The sequence below is a fragment of the Anolis carolinensis genome, chromosome 3 (assembly GCF_035594765.1).
Source record: "Anolis carolinensis isolate JA03-04 chromosome 3, rAnoCar3.1.pri, whole genome shotgun sequence".
NCBI lineage: Eukaryota > Metazoa > Chordata > Lepidosauria > Squamata > Dactyloidae > Anolis > Anolis carolinensis.
In genome coordinates, this window is record NC_085843.1 from 1,186,459 (window position 1) to 1,208,609 (window position 22,151).

Genomic DNA, 22,151 nt, shown 5'->3' on the forward strand with positions numbered 1-22,151 from the left:
AATAATAATAATGAAGGTTAGAAGAGAGCCCTTGGGCCATTTAGTCCAACCCCCTTCTGCCTCTGTGCACCAAAAGCACAAGCAAAGCATCCCTGACAGATGGCCACCCCGCCTCAATGTTAATAATAATAATAATAATAATAATAATAATAATTCAGCCGGCATTTGGAAACAATAGACATTGACAAAATCACCATCTGCCAACTGCAAAAGGCCACCCTACTGGGATCTGCACACATCATCAGAAAATACATCACACAGTCCTAGACACTTGGGAAGTGTTCGACTTGTGGTTTTGCGAAACGAAATCCAGCATATCTATCTTGTTTGCTGTGCCATACAACGTCGTTGTGTTGATAATAATAATAATAATAATAATAATAATAATAATAATAATAATAATAATAATGGGTTTTGGAACACAATACTCCTGACCTCACAATCGTGTTAAAAAACAAAGTATGGATTGTCGATGTTGCAATCCCAGGTGACAAAAGGATTGAGGAGAAACAACTGGAAAACTTGACACGATATGAGGATTCAAGGATCGAATTACAAAGACTCTGGCACAAGCCAGTCAAGGTGGTCCCAGTGGTAATCGGCACACTGGGTGCAGTGCCTAAAAACCTTGGCCTGCACTTAACACAATCAGCACTAACAAAATTACCATCTGCCAGCTGCAGAAGGCCACCTTACTGGGATCTGCTTGCATTATTCGCCGATACATCACACAGCCCTAGACGCTTGGGAAGGGTCCGACATATGATCCAATACAACAGCCGACAGAGTGTCTGCTGTGCGCTCAACTTGTTGTGTTTCACATAATAATAATAATAATAATAATAATAATAATAATAATAATGTTTTAAGAGAGGAAGAGACCCCTTGGGTCATTTAGCCCAACCCCCTTCTGCCCTTGTGCCGTTGGGGGCCGGATAAATGGCTTTAATGGGCCGCATCCGGCCCCCGGGCCTTAGTTTGGGGACCCCTGTATAACATGATGCTTTGGGGCTTAATTTGCTAAATCATAACGTAAATTGATGTTATTTCCCAGCCTTTTATAATACAGTAGGGTCTCACTTATCCAACATTCGCTTATCCAACGTTCTGGATTATCCAACGCATTTTTGTAGTCAATGTTTTCAATACATCGTGATATTTTGGTGCTAAATTCATAAATACAGTAATTACTACATAACATTACCGTGTATAGAATTATTTGGTGGGATACAAATAAACTTCTTCTTACTATTATTATTATTATTAAATACAGTAATTACAACATAACATTCGTGTGTATTGAACTACTTTTTCTGTCAAATTTGTTGTCTAACATGTTTTGGTGCTTAATTTGCTAAATCATAACCTAATTGGGTGTTTAATAGGCTTTTCCTTAATCCCTCCTTATTATCCAACATATTCGCTTATCCAACGTTCTGCCGGCCCGTGTATGTTGGATAAGCGAGACTGTACTGTGCATGTATAACACGGAGACCTCTCTCTGTCTGTCTGTCTGTCCGTCCTCAGGACGTGTCCGGCAGCCACTTCTTCTCCTTCGAGTTCTCCAAGGCCAAGCCTCTTCCGGTCAAGGCGAAGGCGACGCTTCCGGGCCTGGCGCTCCGCCCCTGCCTGTACAAGCGGAGATGACGTCATCGGGGCGGGACTGGGGCGGGGCCTCGCTCTCCCTCCACCAATAAAACGCTTGTGCTGTTCGCCTGAGTGTGGCTTCCGTGTTCCGCGCGCGGTGCTTGCCGGGAGCGGCGGTGTTATGAGGGCGGAGGGCGGCCTGCCGGGGCCAGGATGGAGGGCGGCGGCGGCGGGGCCAGGCTGGACATCAACCGGGCGAGCGCGGCGGAGCTGGAGCGGGCGCTGGTGGGCGTCGGGCGGCGCAGGGCCCGCGGCATCGTCCGCAAGAGGGAGGTAAGGCCGGGCAGGCCGCGAAGCCGGGCCTCGAGTAGGGAAGGCCTTCCCCTCAGGCCTCGAGCGAGCCCCGCTCTCTCCTCTCTCTCTCTCCCGGCAGGAGCTGCGCGGGTTCGGCTGCCTGGAGGAGCTGCTCCGCGTGAAGGGCGTCACGGGCCGCACCCTCGAGCTCAACCGCCGGAGGGTCACCTGCTCCAGGCCGCGCCCCCCCGCCACGCCCCCCGCCCAGGTAGGAATACATTTCTTCATTGATTGACTCCATGGATATCCCGCTCTTCTTTCTCACCCCGAAGGGCGCGCAGAGCGGCTTACAAATCCAATGTACATACAATATATTATTAGCATAGCACAATATAAGCATTAAAATACTATATTTTATATCTGGAGCAGAATGAAGAAGGCGGGGCCGGGAAGACATCTTTCCACCATGTCTCCTGTATCAATTTAATGATATAATGATATATAATAATATTATACTATACTAATATTATAATACATTGTATATACAAAAGCCCCAACCCTTTTGAGTTTTAGAAAAGCCCTGAAAACATGGCTATGTGCCCAGGCTTTTGAAGATTAAACGATAATGACGACCCGGACTGATTTACGGCTACAGCACGAGGATTTTGGAGGAATGGATTTTAATCATATGTTTTTATATTTTTTTATATTGTTTTAATTGTTTTATTGGATTTTTATAGCTGTTTTAATTATGTATAGGCATCGAATTGTTGCCAATTTTGTACGCCGCCCTGAGTCCCTTCGGGTGAGAAGGGCGGGATATAAATGTTGGAAATAAATAAATAAATAAATAAATATACATGTAATATTAATAATAATATTATGATGTAATACAATGTAATAATTATTATAATTCACTATTATAATTGTATATTTATATTACATGCAATATTACTAATAATATTGCGATTTAGTTGTATAATATAATATATTGTATGTATATATACTTGTAAACCGCCCTGAGTCCCCTTCGGGGTGAGAAGGGCGATATATAAATGTCGCAAATAAATAAATAAATAAATATTTTACTATATCATTATATGGTAATACTAGCTATGCCCGGCCACGCGTTGCTGTGGCGAAGTATGGTGGTATGGGAAATAAAGTATTGAGGAATTGGTGATAGTTGAATCCCTTCTTATTATCCAACATATTCACTTATCCAACCTTCTGCCTGCCTGTTTATGTTGGATAAGTGAGACTCTACTGTATATTTATAATCTTATATTATCCTTAGAACTGGATTATATGAGGCCCCTTGTACACAGCTGGATAAAATGCACACTGAAATGGATTATATGGCAGTGTGGAGTCCGGATAATCCAGTTCAAAGCAGATAATATAAGATTCTAAATGGATTATATAGCTGTGTGGAAGGGCCTTGAGTCTACACTGCCATATAATCCAGTGCAAACTAGATAATCTGTGGAAGAGGCCTAAGTGAGGCCAAGTCTGCCTGCCCCTGGGCTGAGTTGGTTGCTAGGAGACCAAGTGGGCAGAGATTAGCCCTCTAACTGGCAGCAATTGGATGAAAACAATTATTCCTTTCCCTCTAATTAGGACTTTATTTTTCTTTTCTTTTTGTTGTATCAACCTAGAGGCGTGGATGATGGGTTGTGTTGTCAAATTTCGAGGTTGGGGGGCCTGTAGTTTTGTTGTTTTGTCCACTGCCCTGATGCCATTACTCTTTTATATATATATAGATTATTAGTAATACATTTAATATATAATATATGATTGATATTATTATATTATTACTAGTTTAATGTATTACATTATTATATTATTGTCAATATTATAAGTATATACAATATATACAGTAGAGTCTCACTGATCCAACATAAACGGGCCAGCAGAACATTGGATAATAATAATAAATTATTTTAATTTATTTCATATCAAAAGCATTGCATACAAGCCACTCTGAGTCTCCTTTGGGGTGAGAGAGGGAGGGGGTATAAATGTAGTAAATAAATACTGTAGAGTCTTACTTATCCAAGCGAAATGGGCTGGCAGAACGTTGGATAAGTGAATATGTTGGATAATAAGGAGGGATTAAGGAAAGGCCTATTAAACATCAAATTCGGTTATGATTTTACAAATTAAGCACCAAAACATCATGTTAGACAACAAATTTGACAGAAAAAGTAGTTCAATACGCGGTAATGCTATGTAGTAATTACTGTATTTACAAATATCATGATATATTGAAAACATTGACTACAAAAATGGCTTGGACAATCCAGAAGCTTGGATAAGTGAGACTCTACTGTACTAGTATAATGTATTACAGTATAATATTATTATCAATATTACAAGGCTTACCCACTGTCTTCTGGCTCTCACTCTCTGTGTTTCGGACTCCAGCTCCCACCACTCCTAACAGCCTTATTATTCCTTTTACATTATTGGTTAGCCATTCTAGGAGTTACAGGCCCCACGTAATCTTTTCCAATCACTCGATCCCCCAGCCAACTATTAAAATAATAATAAATAATTTTATTTATTTCATATCAAAAGCATTGCATACAAGCCGCTCTGAGTCTCCTTGAAATGAGAGAGGAAGGGGTATAAATGTAGTAAATAAATACAGTAGAGTCTCAGTTATCCAAGCGAAACGGGCCGGCAGAACCTTGGATAAGCGAATATCTTGGATCATAAGGAGGGATTAAGGAAAAGCCTATTAATCATCAAATTAGGTTATGATTTTGCAAATTAAGCACCAAAACATCATGATATATTGAAAACATTGACTACAAAAATGTCTTGTATAATCCAGAACCTTGGATAAGCGAGTCTTTGATAAGTGAGACTCTACTGTAGTCCTTTTACATTATTGGTTAGCCATTCTGGGAGTTACAGGCCCCACAGAATCTTTTCCAATCACTCCATCCCCCAGCCAACTATTAAAATAATAATAATTAATTTTATTTATTTTGTATCAAAAGCATTGCATAAATTAGTTTCTTAAGCAATCCCACATAGCTCGAAGATGATGGCCTTCCAAGTGTAGTGACTTGGCAGTGGATGTGTAGGTGGCTGTGGAGACCAATTCTTGACCCGCACATTCTTCTGCAGTGAGGACATTGGATTCCAGGTGGAAGGCGGTCCCGGTCAGGGTTGGCTTGACGTGCCTCCTTCCTTATGGCACATTTCTTCCTTTCACCCTCTATTCATTCAGGCCTCTTTGAATTCCACAGCACTGCTGGTCACAGCTGACCTCCAGTTAGAGCTCTCAAGGGCCAGGGCTTCCTAGTTCTCTTCCAGTGTCTATGCTGCAGTTTTTAAGGTTAGCTTTGAGACCATCTTTCAATCTCTTTTCCTGCTCACCAACATTACATTTTCCGTTCTTGAGTTAGGAGTAGAGTAGAGTCACTGCTTTGGGCATTCGGACAACGTGGCCTTCAGTCCAGCGGAGTTGATGGCATAGGAGCATGGCTTCAGTGCTGGTGGTCTTTGTTTCCTCCAGCACGCTGACATTTGTCCGCCTGTCTTCCCAAGAGATTTGCAGGATTTTCCTGAGGCAACGCTGGTGGTATCATTCCAGGAGTTGAGTGTGCCTTGTGTACACAGTCCACGTTTTGCAGGCGTAGAGCAGGGTTGGGAGGGAAATAGCTTTATAAACAAACACCTTGATGTGTTGTCGAAGGCTTTCATGGCCGGGATCACAGGGTTGTTGTATGTTTTTCGGGCTGTATGGCCATGTTCCAGAAGTATTCTCTCCTGATGTTTTGCCCACATCTATGGCAGACATAGATGTAGGCGAAACGTCAGGAGGGAATACTTCTGGAACATGGCCATACAGCCCAGAAAACATACAACAACTGTGAAACACCTTGATGTCTGTACAGATGTCCCAATCTGCAAACACACTCTGCTTCACTCAAAAGAATCCTGTACTTGTGCAGCTCAGATGGTGTTGTCTTTCAGTGTCAATGTTGACTTTTGTTGAGAGGTGGCTACCAAGGTAGTGGAAATTGTCAACATTTTCTAATATTACACCATTAAGCATTGCTGAGGGATACGCTGGTGCCTGCTGGAAGAGCACTTTGGTTTTCTCGATGTTCAATGAGGTGTTCGTATGCTTCTGTAAAAGTGTTTAGTGTGTCTTGTAGGTCGTCTTCTGAATGCGCACAGACTCCGTTATAACATGTTGTTGTGACCTTGGTTTTGGCTTTAGCTTGCCATGTGGTTTCCTATGTTGATGGGAATAAATTAGTATAAAACTGGTAACAATTGATGAAGCACAAGCGGCTACCTTAAGAGGAGTGGTGTTTCTCATGAAGCTTTTCCTTGATTTGAGTCTACTGGGGGTAGGTTGATAGCCATGCAGTGGGTGGCTTTCACAGTGTTCTACCTTATTTCTCTCCCAGTTAGCAGCAGCTTCCAGTTGCACATCAATGTCAGCTAGCTTGTAAAGTTTATCAACAGTTGTAGGTTTGAAACATCCTATGATTATTAGGCGTGTTTTGTTCAGTGCTATGTTTACCTGCTTCACGTGGGCAGACTTGTGCCAAACAGGGCAGGCATACTCAGCAGTTGAGTCAGACAAGGCCAGGGCTGATGTTCTGCTTAATTTTGGGTCTGCACTCTATGCGTTGTCAATACGTTTCCACAGGATGTTAATTGCGTGCAGCTACTTTGTGCTTGGTGTTTATGCAGTGTTTTCTATAAATTAGTGTTTAATCTATAGTAATAAAATAAAACTTTGTTTATATGCCACCCGATCTCCTTGAGAGATCATAAAGCAAAATGATCAGTTGTCCAAAGGAAACATACAATAAAGTTAAACATAGTAAATAAACATCAGCCCGCCATCAAGTATATCAGCAAGTGTTACAGATAAAATTCAATGAAACTCCTGAAGGGAGGGCTGAGGTTTGTCCATGCCTAGGGTACACTGGGGTCGCATATATACCGACTGTTACGAATTATGAGAGTGGGAGTCCAAAGCACCTCGAGGGCTAAAGGCAGACCATGCCTGATATTCAAACTGCATTCATTCTACAGTGTAGATCAGTGGTTCTCAACCTGGGGTTCCCAGATGTTTTTGGCCTGCAACTCCCGGAGATCCCAGCCAGTTTACCAGCTGTTAGGATTTCTGGGAGTTGAAGGCCAAAAACATTGGGGGACCCCAGATTGAGAACCACTGGTGTAGATACGTCTTCAGGCTCCCATCCATTTTGCCTACGTGCTTTCAGACCTAGACCTCTATTCGCTAAGATCCTTTCCTTTTTTTCATTTGTGGGAAGAAACCTTGAGATGCCAAGTGCAAGGCCACCTGCGTCCCAAATGAAGGGGCACACAGAGGAAGCCCTGCCTTCAGGGTATCTCAACCTATAATAATTCCCAAAGGAGGTACAGTATGTAAATAAACATAATAATAATATAGATGGCAAGCTGAATGTGAGTCAACAGTATGATGTGGCAGCTTAAAAAGCCTATGTGATTCTAGGCTGCATCAAGAGGAGCATAGTGTCATTTGGAGAGAAGGACTATGACTCTTCTGCTTTGGTCTGACCTCACCTGGAATAACAGCCCTGTGGCCATATTGAGAGCCAAAGCAAAGGTTTTTAGAAATAAGTGAGCCAAGGAATGTGGGACTCAAAATAGCACTCTGGCAATAGTTTTACAGCTCATATTCTTCAGGTGTGCTTACATTGTAGAAATAATGCAGTTTAATCCCACTAACTACCATGACTCAATGCTATGGATTCCTGAGAGTTGTAGTTTGCACATTTAAAATCTCAGGCTTCCATATCATTGAGCCATGGCAGTTAAAGTGGTCTCAGACTCCATTTATTTTACAGTGTAGTCATACCCCTTGACAAACTGCAAATCCCAGAATTCCGTGCTGTAGAGCAATGGCAATTAAAATGGTGTCAAAACTGTATTATTGCACCTCTGTCAGACTACACTCTCCATGATTCCATAGCATTCGTCCATGGCAGTTAAAACGGTGTGAAGTGGAGTGGAGGTCGCACCCCAGTAATACAAACTGCAATGATCCTGCCAATGATGTATTACAGTAGAGTCTCACTTATCCAAGACTCGCTTATCCAAGGTTCTGGATTATCCAAGGCATTTTTGTAGTCAATGTTTTTAATATATTGTGATATTTTGGTGCTAAATTCATAATAAGTGTATTTTAATAAGTGTGTTTTTATTCTTTTTGGTTAATGTGTACATATTACAATTGGTGCATGTTATTGTTTATTGATGTATTTTATATTGTTATTGTTTTGTATTTGATATTTCTGTGAGCCGCCCCTCTGGGGGAGATGGTGGCGGGATACAAATAAACTTCTTCTCCTTCTTCTTATTATTATTAAAAACAGTAATTACAACATAACATTAGTGTGTATTGAACTACTTTTTCTGTCAAATTTGTTGTATAACATGATGTTTTGGTGCTTAATTTGTAAAATCATAACCTAATTTGATGTTTAATAGGCTTCTCCTTAATCCCTCCTTATTATCCAAGGTTCTGCTGGCCCGTTTAGCTTGGATAAGTCAGACTCTACTGTATTTTGATCTATGCATTTATTGATTTTTTTTTCCCCATCAACCCAATTGTCGTAATACAGCAGGCATGAGCAAACTTAGGCCCTCCAGGTGTTTTGTTCCTACTGGTTGTTAGGAATTGTGGGAGCTGGAGGGCCCCATGCCTGGAGTGGCTGTGACACTGCCTCCCCCCTTTGCCCCCCCCCCCCAGAGTGCTCCCCACGCAGAAGGAGGAAGAGGAGGAGAGGAAGAAGCAGATGCGGCAGAAGGAGACCCCCGGCGGGGCCCAGATTCCGAGGAGGAGGAAGAGGAAGAAGGCCCCGAAGAAGATGAAGAGGAGGAGGAGGAAGAGGAGGAGGAAGAGGAAGGCCCCGAGGAGGGAGGCGACGTGTACCTGTACTACACAGTGGACGAGCGATGGATCGACTACCTGGAGCGCACCGAGGGCGGTGGGCTGGTCCGGCACCGGAGGAGGAGGAGGAGGAGCAAGGTGCGTCCCGGGGGAGGGGGAGGGGGAGGGCAGGCACACCACAACAACATCAACAAGGGCAACAGCAGCCTACAAAGCTCTCTATATATATCCCAGGTGTTTGGTTGGTCAAGGGTCTCCCTGCATGAGCCTGCCCCAAACCCTGAGATCCCTTTCATGTATTTTTACTATTTCTTTATTTACAGTATTTATATTCCGCTCTTCTCACCCCAAAGGGGACCCATGGCGGATTACAATGTACACATACACGGCAAACATTCAATGCCATTTTTAGACAGGACAGACAGAGGTATTTTGGCATTTTCCACCCTCTTTGCCTCTTCTACCAGCATGCTGACATTTGTCCACCTTTCTTCCCAAGAGATCTGCAAGTTTTTTCAGAGGCAGTGCTGATGGGGAGATGCTGTCGCTCCATCTGCTTTTTGTTCTCAGAATTTTCCCTTCTTGTTCTTTGATCGCTGGCATTTTTATGATGAAATACCTCTCCACTTTAAGCGGTGCCTAATTTCTATACTCACAGCTCAGCTTAGGTGGACAGTGAGCTAGGCTAACGGTCAGGTGCTCAATCTGACTCGGGCTTCGAACTTGCCACCTTCCAGTCGGCAGTGATCTATCTCTTCCTGCTGTCGATTAACCAGCTGTGAATTGTTTTCATTCACTTCTAAGACACCATCCATTGTGAGGTGTGCGGTAATTTCCATGCATCACCACCAACAAAAATACGTAAGACAGATCTACGATTCCGAGGGACAACCCATTTTTATACAGAGAGAAAAGTGCAAGGTTAACAATTGTTTTGTTAATTCAACAATTGTTGAGTTCCTTCGGGGAGATAGGGCGGGCTATAAATAAAGTATTATTATTGACACAAAGACAGAGTATGACACAGCAAACAAGACATATATGCTGGATTTCGTATCACAGAATCACAAGTCGAACACTTCCCAAGTGTCTAGGACTGTGATGTATTTTCGGATGATGCGAGCAGATCCCAGCAGGGTGGCCTTTTGCAGTTGGCAGATCGTAATTTTGTCAATGTCTATTGTTTCCAAATGCCGGCTGAGATCTTTGTCAGTGGGGATGAAGGGTAGCAGAGTGAAGTCCAAAAATTCACCATCCCGGTCTTCACCTCCTTCTCTCCAGACTGTCTCCCGGTGTGGAAAAACAGCACTGGACAAACACACTCCAACAGTCGAGGTTTCGGTTGGAAATCCAACGGCAATAAACTTTTATTTACATTTCTATATACAAACAGAGCAGATCAGTCCTTCTCTCCATGAGTGCTTGCCGAAGCGACTCATGCACACACAGCACACTGCTCAACTGCTCAGGAAACTCCTCTGCATTCCACAGGAACAAGAAAGAAAGTCCTGGTCAAAACAAACTTGACCCCATTGGTCCTGTGATACATCAATCATAGCAGACTCTCATTAACTCAATAACTGCTGAAATGCCTTGCCGAAAAAACTAACACATAAGGCATTTCTAATAACCCAGATTGATTTTAACATTTCACAATACACAATACCCTGACAATCTTTTGGCACGGCACCCAGTGTGCCCATCACCACCGGGACCACCTGTATTGGATTATTATTATTCTATTTTAATGTTTACATGTATGTGCTCTTACATTTTAAATTGATTTGAACTGATTTTGGTATTGTGGCCCCTTTGAGTCTCATTTATGGAAAGGAATTGGGATGTAAATAGATATACAGGCAGTCCTCAAGTTACAAACAACGTGTTGGATAAGCTTTGGATGGCATAGGGAAAGATGAACACTCGTGTAGTGTTTCCTTTGCTGCCTGTGACCCTGTTCAAAAGATGTCACTTTCTGTCCCTGTGAGAATTGGATTTTGGGAAATGTGGCTTGTTGTGGAAACAAGAACTGGAGGTAAAGCTTCAGTGGAGACACCCTTTCCCCCCGATAATAACTCTTCCAGGAGTGGATTTCCCTTCTTTCTTACTTCACTTCTCACTTCCCGTGACTCGCTTGCAATTTGGATGTTTGTAACTCGGGGATGGCCGCCCTATAATCATCACCATCATTATCATCCTTCCCTGGGATTTAACCTGACCATACAGGTATACAGGTTGTCCTCAAGTTGCAAACAAGATCAGTTCTGTAGGTTTCTTCTTAAGTTGATTTAGTGTGCTAGTCGGAGCAGATACGTTATTTAAGTGTAAATCCAGCCATATATCTGTGTGTGTTTGTGTATGTTTTAGTTCAGGGCGGCATAGGGAAGGGTGAACCCCACTTTGGGACTTCCTTTGCTGCCTGTGCCCCTGCTCAGGAGACTTCCCCTCATTTTCTGTCCCTGTGAGAATGGGATTTTGAACATTTTGGGTTGTTGTGGAAACAAGGATTGGAGATAAAGCTCCAGTGGAGACCCCTTTCCCCCCTGATAATGACTCTTCAAGGAGTGGATTTCCCTTCTTTCTGAAGGGAAGATCCCTCTCACTTCCTGTTGGCTCCTGTTCTTAACTAGTTCATACATGAACTTGAACGTATACTGTAGTTGTTTTTCTTAATCTGTTTATGCTTATAATTATTGATGTACTTTGATTGTTTATGCGATTTTAAACTGCTTTGGGTCCCTTGAGGGAGAAAAGCGGGATATAAATTAAAAATATTATTATTATTTACAAGTTGGATGTCCTGAACCTCTCCTGATGGAGTTTCGATGTCCTCAGTTATATATTTTTTAATGTGTTTTATCAGGGTTTTTTGTCGTTTATGATGTTTTGTTTTGTTTTTATTTCTTTTCATTCTTAGTCTTATTCTGTTGGTTGTCATTTTGTTTGTTAAATTACAGTTAGGTTGTTTATATTGTCTAATGTGCTTGGTCTTGACGTGAACTGTTTAGTGTAGTTTTCTTTGGGCATTGAATGGTTGCCATGTGTTTAGAAACCGCCCTGAGTCCCTTTGGGAAGACAGGGCAGTCTATAAATAATGTTTGTTGTTATTTATGTCTGTAACTCAGGGGACTGCCTGTAATCATCATCATCCCTTGGGTAGGACACAGGGGAGGATGCTTATTGCCTGGGAGGAGGCTGGATCTGACCCGACTCCCAGGAGACCTGCTTTGCCTTTCAGATGAAGCGCAAGTCCGAGAGCAGCGGCCCCGAAGGCAGGGCCCAGTCGCCCAGCAAGAAGGTCTGCAAGGCCTCCGAGAGGGGAAGGTGGGGCCCGAGGGGCACGGGGCCAATGGGGGAGGGGAGGGCTCTGGGGAGGGGGAGTTCCCTGCCCTTCCGGTGTGTGCATCTGGGTGGGGGTCTCCTCTCCCTCCCATTCACTCCATCCTCTCTCCCTGCGCAGAGTGCTGGGCCCCAGTGTCGCCAGCCCCACCGCCACCTTTGGGGACCTGCGCCACGCCAAGGCCGGACCACCCCGATGTCGCCACGTGCCCCCCGTGGCCCCGCCCCCCGAGCTGCAGGACTGGCTGCGCACCTTCCAGGTGAGACAGAGGGGGCAGGCAGGTTGTAGGGCAGGCCTGGGCAAATTTCGGCCCTCACCCCAGGTGTTTTGGGCTTGGGCTCCCACAATTTCTAGCACTCCAGTTCTAGGATTCAAATCCCTGCTCAGCCATAGAAGCCTTAACATGATTGCTAGTGGAAATAATTGCATCCAGTCTCTGAGCACCTACCCTGTTTCCCCTAAAATAAGACATCCCCAGAAAATAAGACCTAGTAGAGGTTTTGCTGAATTACTAAATATAAGGCCTGCCCCGAAAGTAAGACCTAGCAAAGTTTTTGTTTGGAAGCATGACCGCCGTAAAGAACACCAGAGCAAGCAGGAACGGTAAATGTACATACCATAGATTGTTGTACATAGAAATAATGGTAGTAACAAGAAATTTTTGATAGGATTCACAGTTTGTCTGTTTATGCTGGTTTGTGATGACAACTACTGTACAGTACATAATAAATGTTCAATTTTTTTGTTCAACAATAAATGTGAATTCTTCATGGAAAAATAAGATCCCCTGAAAATAAGACCTAGAGCATCTTTGGGAGCAAAAATTAATATAAGACACTGTCTTATTTTCGGGGAAACACGGTATCCTTTTGGCAAATGTGAATCTCCATGAACATGTGGAGACCATCTTTTGAAAACCACTAGTCAAGAAAAGCATGACCTTGTTAGAAGTAAACTCTTTGAACAAGTGATACTCATAAGCATTCATGTAATGGCACACAGGGAACTCAGCTGTTAAACTGAAAAACCATGTCTTTGAACTGCCAAGGACAAGGCATGCCACTACAAAAACATATTGGGTTAGCAGTGGATAGTTGTTTCTTTTAAGTTGAAATTGTAGTTGCAGTTGTAGTTGTAATTGCCGAAAAGATATACACTCCCTCAAAACCTCTTAGTTTAAAATTTTGGGCTCAGAAATAAAAAACAAGGTCTTCTTTAAAAAATAACATATCTTGTTTACTCACAAACATCTTGTATTAATTCACCATACAGACAAATTTCTTATTGAAGTTTAGTTATAGATAGGATGTAGTTCATTTTGTGTTACGTACAGAGGGTATAATTCTTAATAGCCCACAGTCATTAGGTATAGTTGTACCTACTGTAAAGCAGACACTGACTGCAAAATGGAGTCCTGAGTCTGAACATGCTCACTACAATCATATGTGTATAACCCCTCCCACACCAAAGAGGTACAATCATACTGGCAAATCAACGTACACATAAAATACAGGTTAGCAAATATATACATTAAAAATCATAGAATCATAGAATCATAGAATAGTAGAGTTGGAAGAGACCTCAAGGGCCATCTAGTCCAACCCCCCGCTAAGAAGCAGGAAATCGCATTCAAAGCACCCCCGACAGATGGCCATCCAGCCTCTGCTTAAAAGCCTCCAAAGAAGGAGCCTCCACCACAGTCCGGGGGAGAGAGTTCCACTGCCGAACAGCCCTCACAGTGAGGAAGTTCTTCCTGATGTTCAGGTGGAATCTCCTTTCCTGTAGTTTGAATAGTGAAAGGCTTGGTAGGATGCGATTTCCAACAATTGCACCCAGTGTTTTCCTGCTTTCTGAAGTTTTTCAAGTCTAGAGTTGCAGGTCTGAGTACCCTTGACCTCCCCTTTCCACTACATAACAAACCCTAGGACACGGTCACTCCTGGCTAAGGAAACGGCCTCTTCCGCCCCATTGACCAGGCCACTCCCGTTGCATAGGATCAGTCCCAGAATAGCTGACCCCCTTGCTGCCTCTTCCACCTTCTGGACCCTGACATTGTCTGCAAGGCAAGGGGGAGATTTGTTGGACCGAGTTTTGTCAAAGTTTGCCTTCCAACAAATATCAGGAGAGTGGAAACTGTTAGGAAATGGTTAAATTGAGACTCAATCACCTCCTGTCTCATTTTACCTCCTCCTCCAACGATCTGGCAATCTGCTCAGTCCCACAGAAATAAATCCAGACTTCCCAGCTGTCAGCTGAAATCAGTGGCTTTATATTTTATTGCAGTTTTGTACAATATTGACATAGTTTTGCCGGAGCTTAGCAACTGTGCGTCCGACCTCGTTCAATCACCGCATGGGAAGCACTGTCACCTCCCACATTCCATTGTGTGCCGAATGTCTTGTTCCGGAAATCTTTCTCTGTTTCCCTCTAGCCATAAATCTCTACTCTATGCAGTTAACTCTTACATTACTGGATTACATGCTGCATTACAGACAAACACACTGTCGGTTAGCTTTTAACTATAAGTACAAATTTCAACCTTCGCAAAAACAATACATTCACAAAAACCTCCTATTAGGTGGGCAGTGAGCTAGGCTAACGGTCAGGTGCTCAATCTGACTCGGGCTTCGAACTTGGCACCTTCTAGTCGGCAGTGATCTATTCTTGTTGGCAGTTAACCAGCTGTGAATTGTTTTCATTCACTTCTAAGACACCATCCATTGTGAGGTGTGCGGTAATTTCCATGCATCACCACCAACAAAAATACGTAAGACAGATCTACGATTCTGAGGGACAAGCCATTTTTATACAGAGAGAAAAGTGCTGGCTTAACAGTTGTTTAGTTAATTCAACAATTGTTGAGTCCCTTTGTAGAGATAGGACTCCTATTGCTCTCACGTCTCTGATTCCTGAATGTGTGGCCATCTGTTTGGTCTATTTCTGTGAAATCTGTTATACCCATCTATTACTGCATTCCAGTCCTATTCCCTCTGTACCATCAGTGCGGATGGAGAGAAAATGCCTGCTCTCTCATTTTGGGGGCGGGGGGCATGTCAAAGTCCTGGGGTCCCCCTCTGATTGGTCTTCCTCTCCGCCTCCCAACAGCGCTGGAGCAGCTCAGAGAAGCTCCTGGCTCTGGACGAGCTCATTGACCGCTGCGAGCCCCCCCAGATCAAGCACATGATGCAGGTGATCGAGCCCCAGTTCCAGCGGGACTTCATCTCTCTTCTGCCCAAGGAGGTGAGTGGAGGGTGCCAGCCAGGGGGGAGCGAAGGGGCACGGGGAGACACGCGGGGCAAGCAGAGCAAGACCCACTCACCTGCCAGAAGGCCCTGCTTGGGAGTGATGGGCTCGGCAGTTCTCAAGGGAGAGGCCAGAAGGAGTAGAAGTGGGGTCACAGGGAGCATTAGTGAGGAATGTTGGGGGCTGAGGGGCATTGGTGGAAGGAGGGTGGGGCAGAGACCCCAGTGTGGTTGGGAGCGGGGTGCCCCAGTGCTCAGATCCAGGCCAGGGCTCTCAGTAAAACCAGCCCCATCAGTGCTGCTTGATATGCTCCCATTTGAAAACTGGAAGAGAAGGAGGGAGAGGAAAGGGTTTGGGCTTTGCGCTGAGGGTCCCTCCCTCCCCCCTCCCGCAGCCGTGGGGCCGCCCAAGGTAAGCGTGGGGCCTCCGGCTTGCCTTGCAGCTGGCGCTGTACGTGCTCTCCTTCCTGGAGCCCCGCGACCTGCTCCGCGCTGCGCAGACGTGTCGCTACTGGCGGATCCTGGCCGAGGACAACCTGCTCTGGAGGGAGAAGTGCCGCGAGGCGGGTGAGTCCCCCCGGTCCCTTCCCTCCCCCTCCCCCTCCCCCTCCCCCTCCTCTCTGCGCCCCGGGCCTCACGGCGCCACTCGCTCTCCCCTCTTTGCAGGAATCGAGGAGCCGTTGAGCGTGCGCAAGCGGCGGCTGCTCAGCCCCGGGTTCATGTACAGCCCCTGGAAGCTGGCCTTCCTGCGCCAACACTGCATCGACATGAACTGGCGCAGCGGGGACGCCCACCCGCCCAAGGTAGGGACTCCTTGCGGCCGTCAAGAGGGGCCCCGGGTGGGAGCCAGACCTCCCTCCCTGGGCAATGCAGGGGTGCAGGAGCGCAGGGGCAGGCTGGTGCGGTGTATTTTGATGTCCATAGAATTGGAAGTTTCTTCTCACTCATTTCTTCTGGAACTATGTGTGGTGCTAAAAAACCACAGTCCTCCACAGAACCTTTATCATGGTGCATGAGTGCAGAGAAATTGCTGATGCTGGAAGCCTTCTAGCAATAAAGATTATGGGCATAACGTGTTCTGTGCTCAATCCATGATAGAAACAGCTGACTTTTCCTAAGGTGTGGGTAGCACTAAAGCTTCTCCTTACTGTGTCAGTCACAGCCACGAGTGGTGACCACGGCTTTTTAAAGCTCATGCTCATTAAAGCATATCATTTATTGACAATAGCCATATGACACTAGTGTCACTTCCTGTTTTTAAAATGCCATTGTTGAGTCTGTAATTCTCTGACAATATGCTTTAGTTCCCAAAAGCAGAAAGATTTGAAAAGTGATATTTTGAACTAATGAACTTGGGCAGGTTTGGGAAGCCAGTGGGACATGGTGTCATATGGGCCATCTAGTACAACACCCCGGTTATGAACATGATGGTTCTTTTTGATCCAGTGAGAGAAAAGGGAGCGAATCCCCTTGTGATATGAGCAAAGAGAAACAGGGAGACCAAATCTGGTTTTATCACTATGCTTGCAACATTTATTTGAGACAAGACAGTACATTTACTGTATATACTCGAGTATAAGCCTAGTTTTTCAGCCCTTTTTTTAAGACTGAAAAAAGCCCCCTCGGCTTATACTCAGGTGAGGGTCCTGGTTGGCTTATATTTCGGTCTGCTTATACTTGAGAATATATGGTACATTTATTATTTTTCTCTATTATTATTGGTATTATTACATTTATTATTTTCTCTATTATTGTTGCCACTACAGTAGAGTCTCACTTATCCAACATAAACGGGCCGGCAGAACGTTGGATAAGTGAATATGTTGGATAATAAGGAGGGATTAAGGAAAAGCCTATTAAATGTCAAATTAGGTTATGATTTTACAAAATAAGCACCAAAACATCATGTTAGACAACAAATTTGACAGAAAAAGTAGTTCAATACGCAGTAATGCTATGTAGTAATTACTGTATTTACGAATTGAGCACCAAAATATCACGATGTTTTGAAAACATTAACTACAAAAATGCGTTGGATAATCCAGAACGTTGGATAAGTGAGTGTTGGATTAGTGAGACTCTACTGTATTACATTTATTTTACTCTATTTATTATTATTATTATTATTAGATTTATTATTTCACTCTGATCTTATTATTATTGCATTTATTATTTTATTCTATTATTACTTGTATTATTGTCCTGTATTTATTATTATTATTATTATTACATGTATTATTTTACTCTATTATTATTTAAAGGTTACATAAGCACATTTACATTGAAGAAGATGAGAATAATGATTTGATCAGTTGGACAGTCTTATCTTAAGTTCGAGCTTGATGTAAATATTCAAAAGCATTTAACCCACTGATGCCTCATTTAATGTAATTTTATTGGTATCTATTTTTATTTCTGAAATTTACCACCCTCAGCTTATACTGGAGTCAATGTTTTCCCAGTTCTTTTGTGGTAAAATTAGGTGCCTCGGCTTATATTCGGGTTGGCTTATACTCGAGTATATATGGTAATTCAGTATTAAGAGCTCTTTCATGCACTCATTCATTCATCCATATAACATGCCTCTCTTGAAACGTGATCAGTCTTGGAAGAGGGTCAGATGTTCTATTGCTGTGGTTCAGAAAACTTGACCAGTGCTTGAAATCCTCGTCTTGTTATAGCCTGTTGTTATCTCTTTGTTAGATGAGCATGTTGTTCGGAACTTGTTTCCAGGCCAGATAACTCGGGGAACATCCCGTTGTTCAAGGATGTGTTCTGCCACATGTGCGTTTCTCGGATTTCCCCGTCTCGGCTGCCAAGAACTCCCATCTTCTTTGAGGCCTGCTTCTTCTTTTCTTTATGAGCATTCACACAAACATTCTAGTTCCTCCCACAAACCCCCTCTTGATACTAAATATACATATTTACATACGTGTACATGGAGGGTCCTGCCGGGGAAGCTTTTGCTCCAGGGCTGGGGGCTGTCTGTGCCCCTTCCCTCTATTGATGCCCCTCCGCTCACCTCCAGGTCCTCAAGGGCCACGACGACCACGTCATCACCTGCCTCCAGTTCTGCGGCAACCGCATCGTCAGCGGCTCCGACGACAACACGCTCAAGGTTTGGTCGGCCGTCACGGGTGAGGTGAGGCCCCTCTTTTGCCCCCGGGCCGTTCTCTTTGCGCATGTTCTGCTCCTGGCGTGGCCTCTGTTCTCCGCCTGAGCATCCTTCCCTTGCCCCGCAGTGCGTCCAGACCCTTGTGGGCCACACGGGCGGGGTCTGGTCCTCCCAGATGAGGGACAACATCGTCATCAGCGGCTCCACGGACCGGACCTTGAAGGTGTGGAACGCCGACACGGGCGAATGCGTGCACACCCTCTACGGACACACCTCCACCGTGCGCTGCATGCATCTCCACGGGACAAGGTGGGTCAAAGGGGAGAGTCGGTGCTGTGGGCTTTGAGATCCCTCTCTGCGGGTGTGTCACAGAGATGTAGGGCTTGGATGATATTTCCCTCTCTTGAACCCTCAGAACTGATGGGTGTTAGAGTAGATCAGACCCCGTTCTTGATTATTAAGAAGTGCAGTTATTCATGTTTATTATTGTGAATAACCCTTTTGGGATTGGACTGAATTCTTTACAGCCACATCACATGGCACCTCGCGCTCTGCATGCTGTGAGCTCAATCCTCAACTTTAGGTATCCTGTTTGTTTTTGGGTGCTCTGCTATATTCTAGGGTAGTTTCCCTAAAGTAGTGATGCACCTGCTTTGTGCGGCTGGGGACTCAGGGCGGCCTCCTTCCTTCCTTCCCCCCCTCCTTTGCTCGACAGGGTCGTGAGCGGTTCACGGGACGCCACTCTGCGGCTGTGGGACATTGAGACGGGGCAGTGCCTGCACGTGCTGATGGGCCACGTGGCCGCCGTGCGCTGTGTCCAGTATGACGGGCACAAGGTGGTGAGTGGCGCTTACGATTACACCGTCAAGGTCTGGGACCCCGAGACGGAGAGCTGCATCCACACCTTGCAAGGCCACACCAACCGGGTCTACTCCTTGCAGGTGAGTGAGGCACCTCTGCCCCTGCGCCCCGGGCGTCTGTGCTCCCGCCCCCCTCAGTCCCAGCCCCCCACCTACCCTCCCGCCCTTGACCCACACAGTTCGACGGCACCCACATCGTGAGCGGCTCCCTGGACACCTCCATCCGCGTGTGGGACGCCGAGAGCGGCAACTGCCTGCACACGCTAATGGGCCACCAGTCCCTGACCAGCGGCATGGAGCTGCGGGACAACATCCTGGTCTCCGGCAACGCCGACTCCACGGTCAAGATCTGGGACATCAAGACCGGACAGTGTTTGCAAACGCTGCAAGGTAGGCATTCGGGAGGAAGCGGGAGGGGGGTCCCAAGCGGGGTCTGGGATGAGAAGCCTGGGCAAGTCATGCATTTGCACGTGGTATTGCTCCCAGGGTTTGGTCCAGAGCCCGAGTCAGCCTACAGCAGTGGTTCCCAACCTGTGGGCCGTGGGACAGCAATGGGGCCGTGAGAAGGAAAATCTGCAAACCTCCTTCCTTTTTATGGATTTTATTCCTGCTCCTTTCTGCAGAGCTGAATTTTTTTCTTTATGTCTTCATTTTGAGGCCTGTTCCTGTGGTTATTTGGGGAGCTGATTCAGAATCCTCCATTGGATAGACCACATCGGCTCTAGATTATTAAATATGGTAGGCGAGCAGATGATGACTAATGGATGGCAAATGTTCTGTATCAGAAACTAGGGCTGATGTGGTCCATCCAATGCAGTTTTCTAAATCAGCACCCCAAATAACCAGATCAAATCTAAAGTTGACCAAAAATGGATTTGTCGCCCCGGTGGCGAAGTGTGTTAAAGCGTTGAGCTGCTGAACTTGCAGACTAAAAGGTCCCAGGTTCACACCCCGGGAGCAGCATGAGCAGCCGCTGTTAGCCCCAGCTTCTGCCAACCTAGCAGTTTGAAAACATGCCAATGTAAGTAGATCAATAGGTACCGCTCCGGCTGGAAGGTAACAGCGCTCCATGCAGTCATGCCAGTGGCCGCATGACCTTGGAGGTGTCTACAGACAACGCTGGCTCTTCAGCTTAGAAATGGAGATGAGCACCAACCCCCATAGTCAGACACGACTGGACTTAACGTCCAGGAAAACCTTCACCTTTACCTAACCCTTTTCATACAAATGTTGGAGAGTGACCTCTGGTCAAAGTGGCTGCTGGTCAAGTGGTCCTTGGTCCAAAAAAGGTTTGAGGTCCACTGGCCTACAGGAAGTGATTGGCGGCTCCTGCCCAAACACGTGTCTCCTGGCCCAGGGCTACAAAGGACACAGGAAATGGCGATGGACAAGGTACGGCGGCTGCAGCGCAAGGGCCCTGTGGCTCCGTTGGCTGGGCTGCCGGACGTTGAAGAGGGGCAGCTCCAGCCCAGGTCTCCATTGGCCACGGGCTCTTTCCACAAAGGGCTGCTCTTCCCCCCACATCCGGTGGGACCTGCCCTGAAGACAGACGGAGGGTGCAGCGGTGGGCCCTTCCGCTCGGCCCACTCCGTCCTTCAGGTACCTGAGCGCCTTTCCTCCTTCGCCAGGTCCCAGCAAGCACCAGAGCGCCGTCACCTGCCTGCAGTTCAGCTCCAAGTTCGTGGTGACCAGTTCGGACGACGGCACGGTCAAGCTGTGGGACCTGAAGACGGGGGACTTTGTGCGCAACCTGGTGGCCCTGGAGAGCGGGGGCAGCGGAGGGGTGGTCTGGCGCATCCGCGCTTCCAACACAAAACTGGTCTGTGCAGTGGGCAGCCGGAATGGCACCGAGGAGACCAAGCTGCTGGTGCTGGACTTTGACGTGGACCTGAAATGAGGGTGGGGGTGGGGGGCGGAGGGGGGCCTGCGGGACGGGTGCCCCAAAAGGGAGGGTGGGGGTGCCTCTGGGGGCACCGTATTTATGTAGCTGGGCACATCGGGGGCCCAAAGTGGCTGGCAGGTGGGCAAGCACCAGAGCTGGCTTTTGTACACACGCAAAAATATATCACTTTATTTCTGTATCTAGTTCTCAGCGGTGTTTGTGCTAATCCCCCTCCACCCCCCCCCCCCAAATTGAGAGCATTGTGTAGTCTTGGGGTGCAAACGAGGGACTTCCAAACAGCAAAGTCTGGAAAGTGGGGTGCTACTACTACTATTTCTACTACTATAACAATAACAATAGCAACAGTTCTTTCTTCGCTGTGGGGCTCTCACTGTAAGAGGCTGACGGCAAACACCCGCCGCTGGGCGCACAGCTCTGGGGCCATCGTGGTAGGCAGGGGCAGGTGCATGAGCACCTGGCGGTTGTCGAGCGTCACGGGCATCCCGGGCAACCCCAGGTACACCGGGCACAGGTAGGTGGTCTGGGAGGAGGTCCGCTTCCAGGGCCGACGGATGGGTTGGACCCAGACAGTGGGTAGGCGGCAGGGCTGGTTCGAGAGGGTCTCCTGGAGCTGCCCGTCGTAGCTGTGCCACATGGCGTGGTGCACCTCTAGGCCGCTGAGGTAGATGCCCCTCTCGGGGGCCTCGCTGGGGGGGAGCACCCCTGGCAGGACCTGCAGGAGCCGGGCTGCGTCAGGACCCCCGCAGCTCGCCACCCCAATTGATCCCGCAGCCCTCGCTTTCTCGCTGGGTCAGGACCCCCACAGCTCGCCACCCCAATCAATCCCGCAGCCCTCGCTTTCTCGCTGGTTCAGGACCCCTGCAGCTCGCCACCCCGATGGATCCCGCAGCCCTC

At 46.3% G+C, this 22,151-nt stretch overlaps 3 protein-coding genes across 5 annotated transcripts in view; 2 read left to right on the plus strand and 1 right to left on the minus strand.

Annotated features, from left to right (window-relative positions):
- Nucleotides 1-1,712, plus strand: part of rrp8 (ribosomal RNA processing 8) — a 15,977-nt gene extending 14,265 nt beyond the window's left edge. Inside the window, exon 7 of the mRNA XM_062974371.1 lies at nt 1,528-1,712. Within this exon, the coding sequence (XP_062830441.1) occupies nt 1,528-1,647 (120 nt within the window). The 3' untranslated portion in view covers nt 1,648-1,712. The remainder of the gene's footprint in view (nt 1-1,527) is intronic.
- Nucleotides 1,709-21,435, plus strand: LOC100559698 (F-box/WD repeat-containing protein 7). Its single transcript, XM_062974367.1, has 13 exons — nt 1,709-1,920; nt 2,021-2,149; nt 8,657-8,935; nt 12,036-12,121; nt 12,258-12,396; nt 15,243-15,377; nt 15,823-15,946; nt 16,046-16,182; nt 18,408-18,521; nt 18,622-18,803; nt 19,210-19,435; nt 19,534-19,744; nt 20,983-21,435. The coding sequence occupies exons 1-13, from the start codon at nt 1,801-1,803 to the stop codon at nt 21,249-21,251; spliced, it is 2,151 nt and encodes a 716-aa protein (XP_062830437.1). The 5' UTR covers nt 1,709-1,800; the 3' UTR covers nt 21,252-21,435.
- The window catches only part of dnhd1 (dynein heavy chain domain 1), a 53,467-nt gene continuing 52,712 nt past the window's right edge, over nt 21,397-22,151 (minus strand). For all 3 annotated transcript variants that reach the window (XM_008123610.3, XM_008123609.3, XM_062974365.1), the window contains one exon: nt 21,397-21,969. In XM_008123610.3, the coding sequence (XP_008121817.2) occupies nt 21,625-21,969 (345 nt within the window). In that variant the 3' untranslated portion in view covers nt 21,397-21,624. The remainder of the gene's footprint in view (nt 21,970-22,151) is intronic.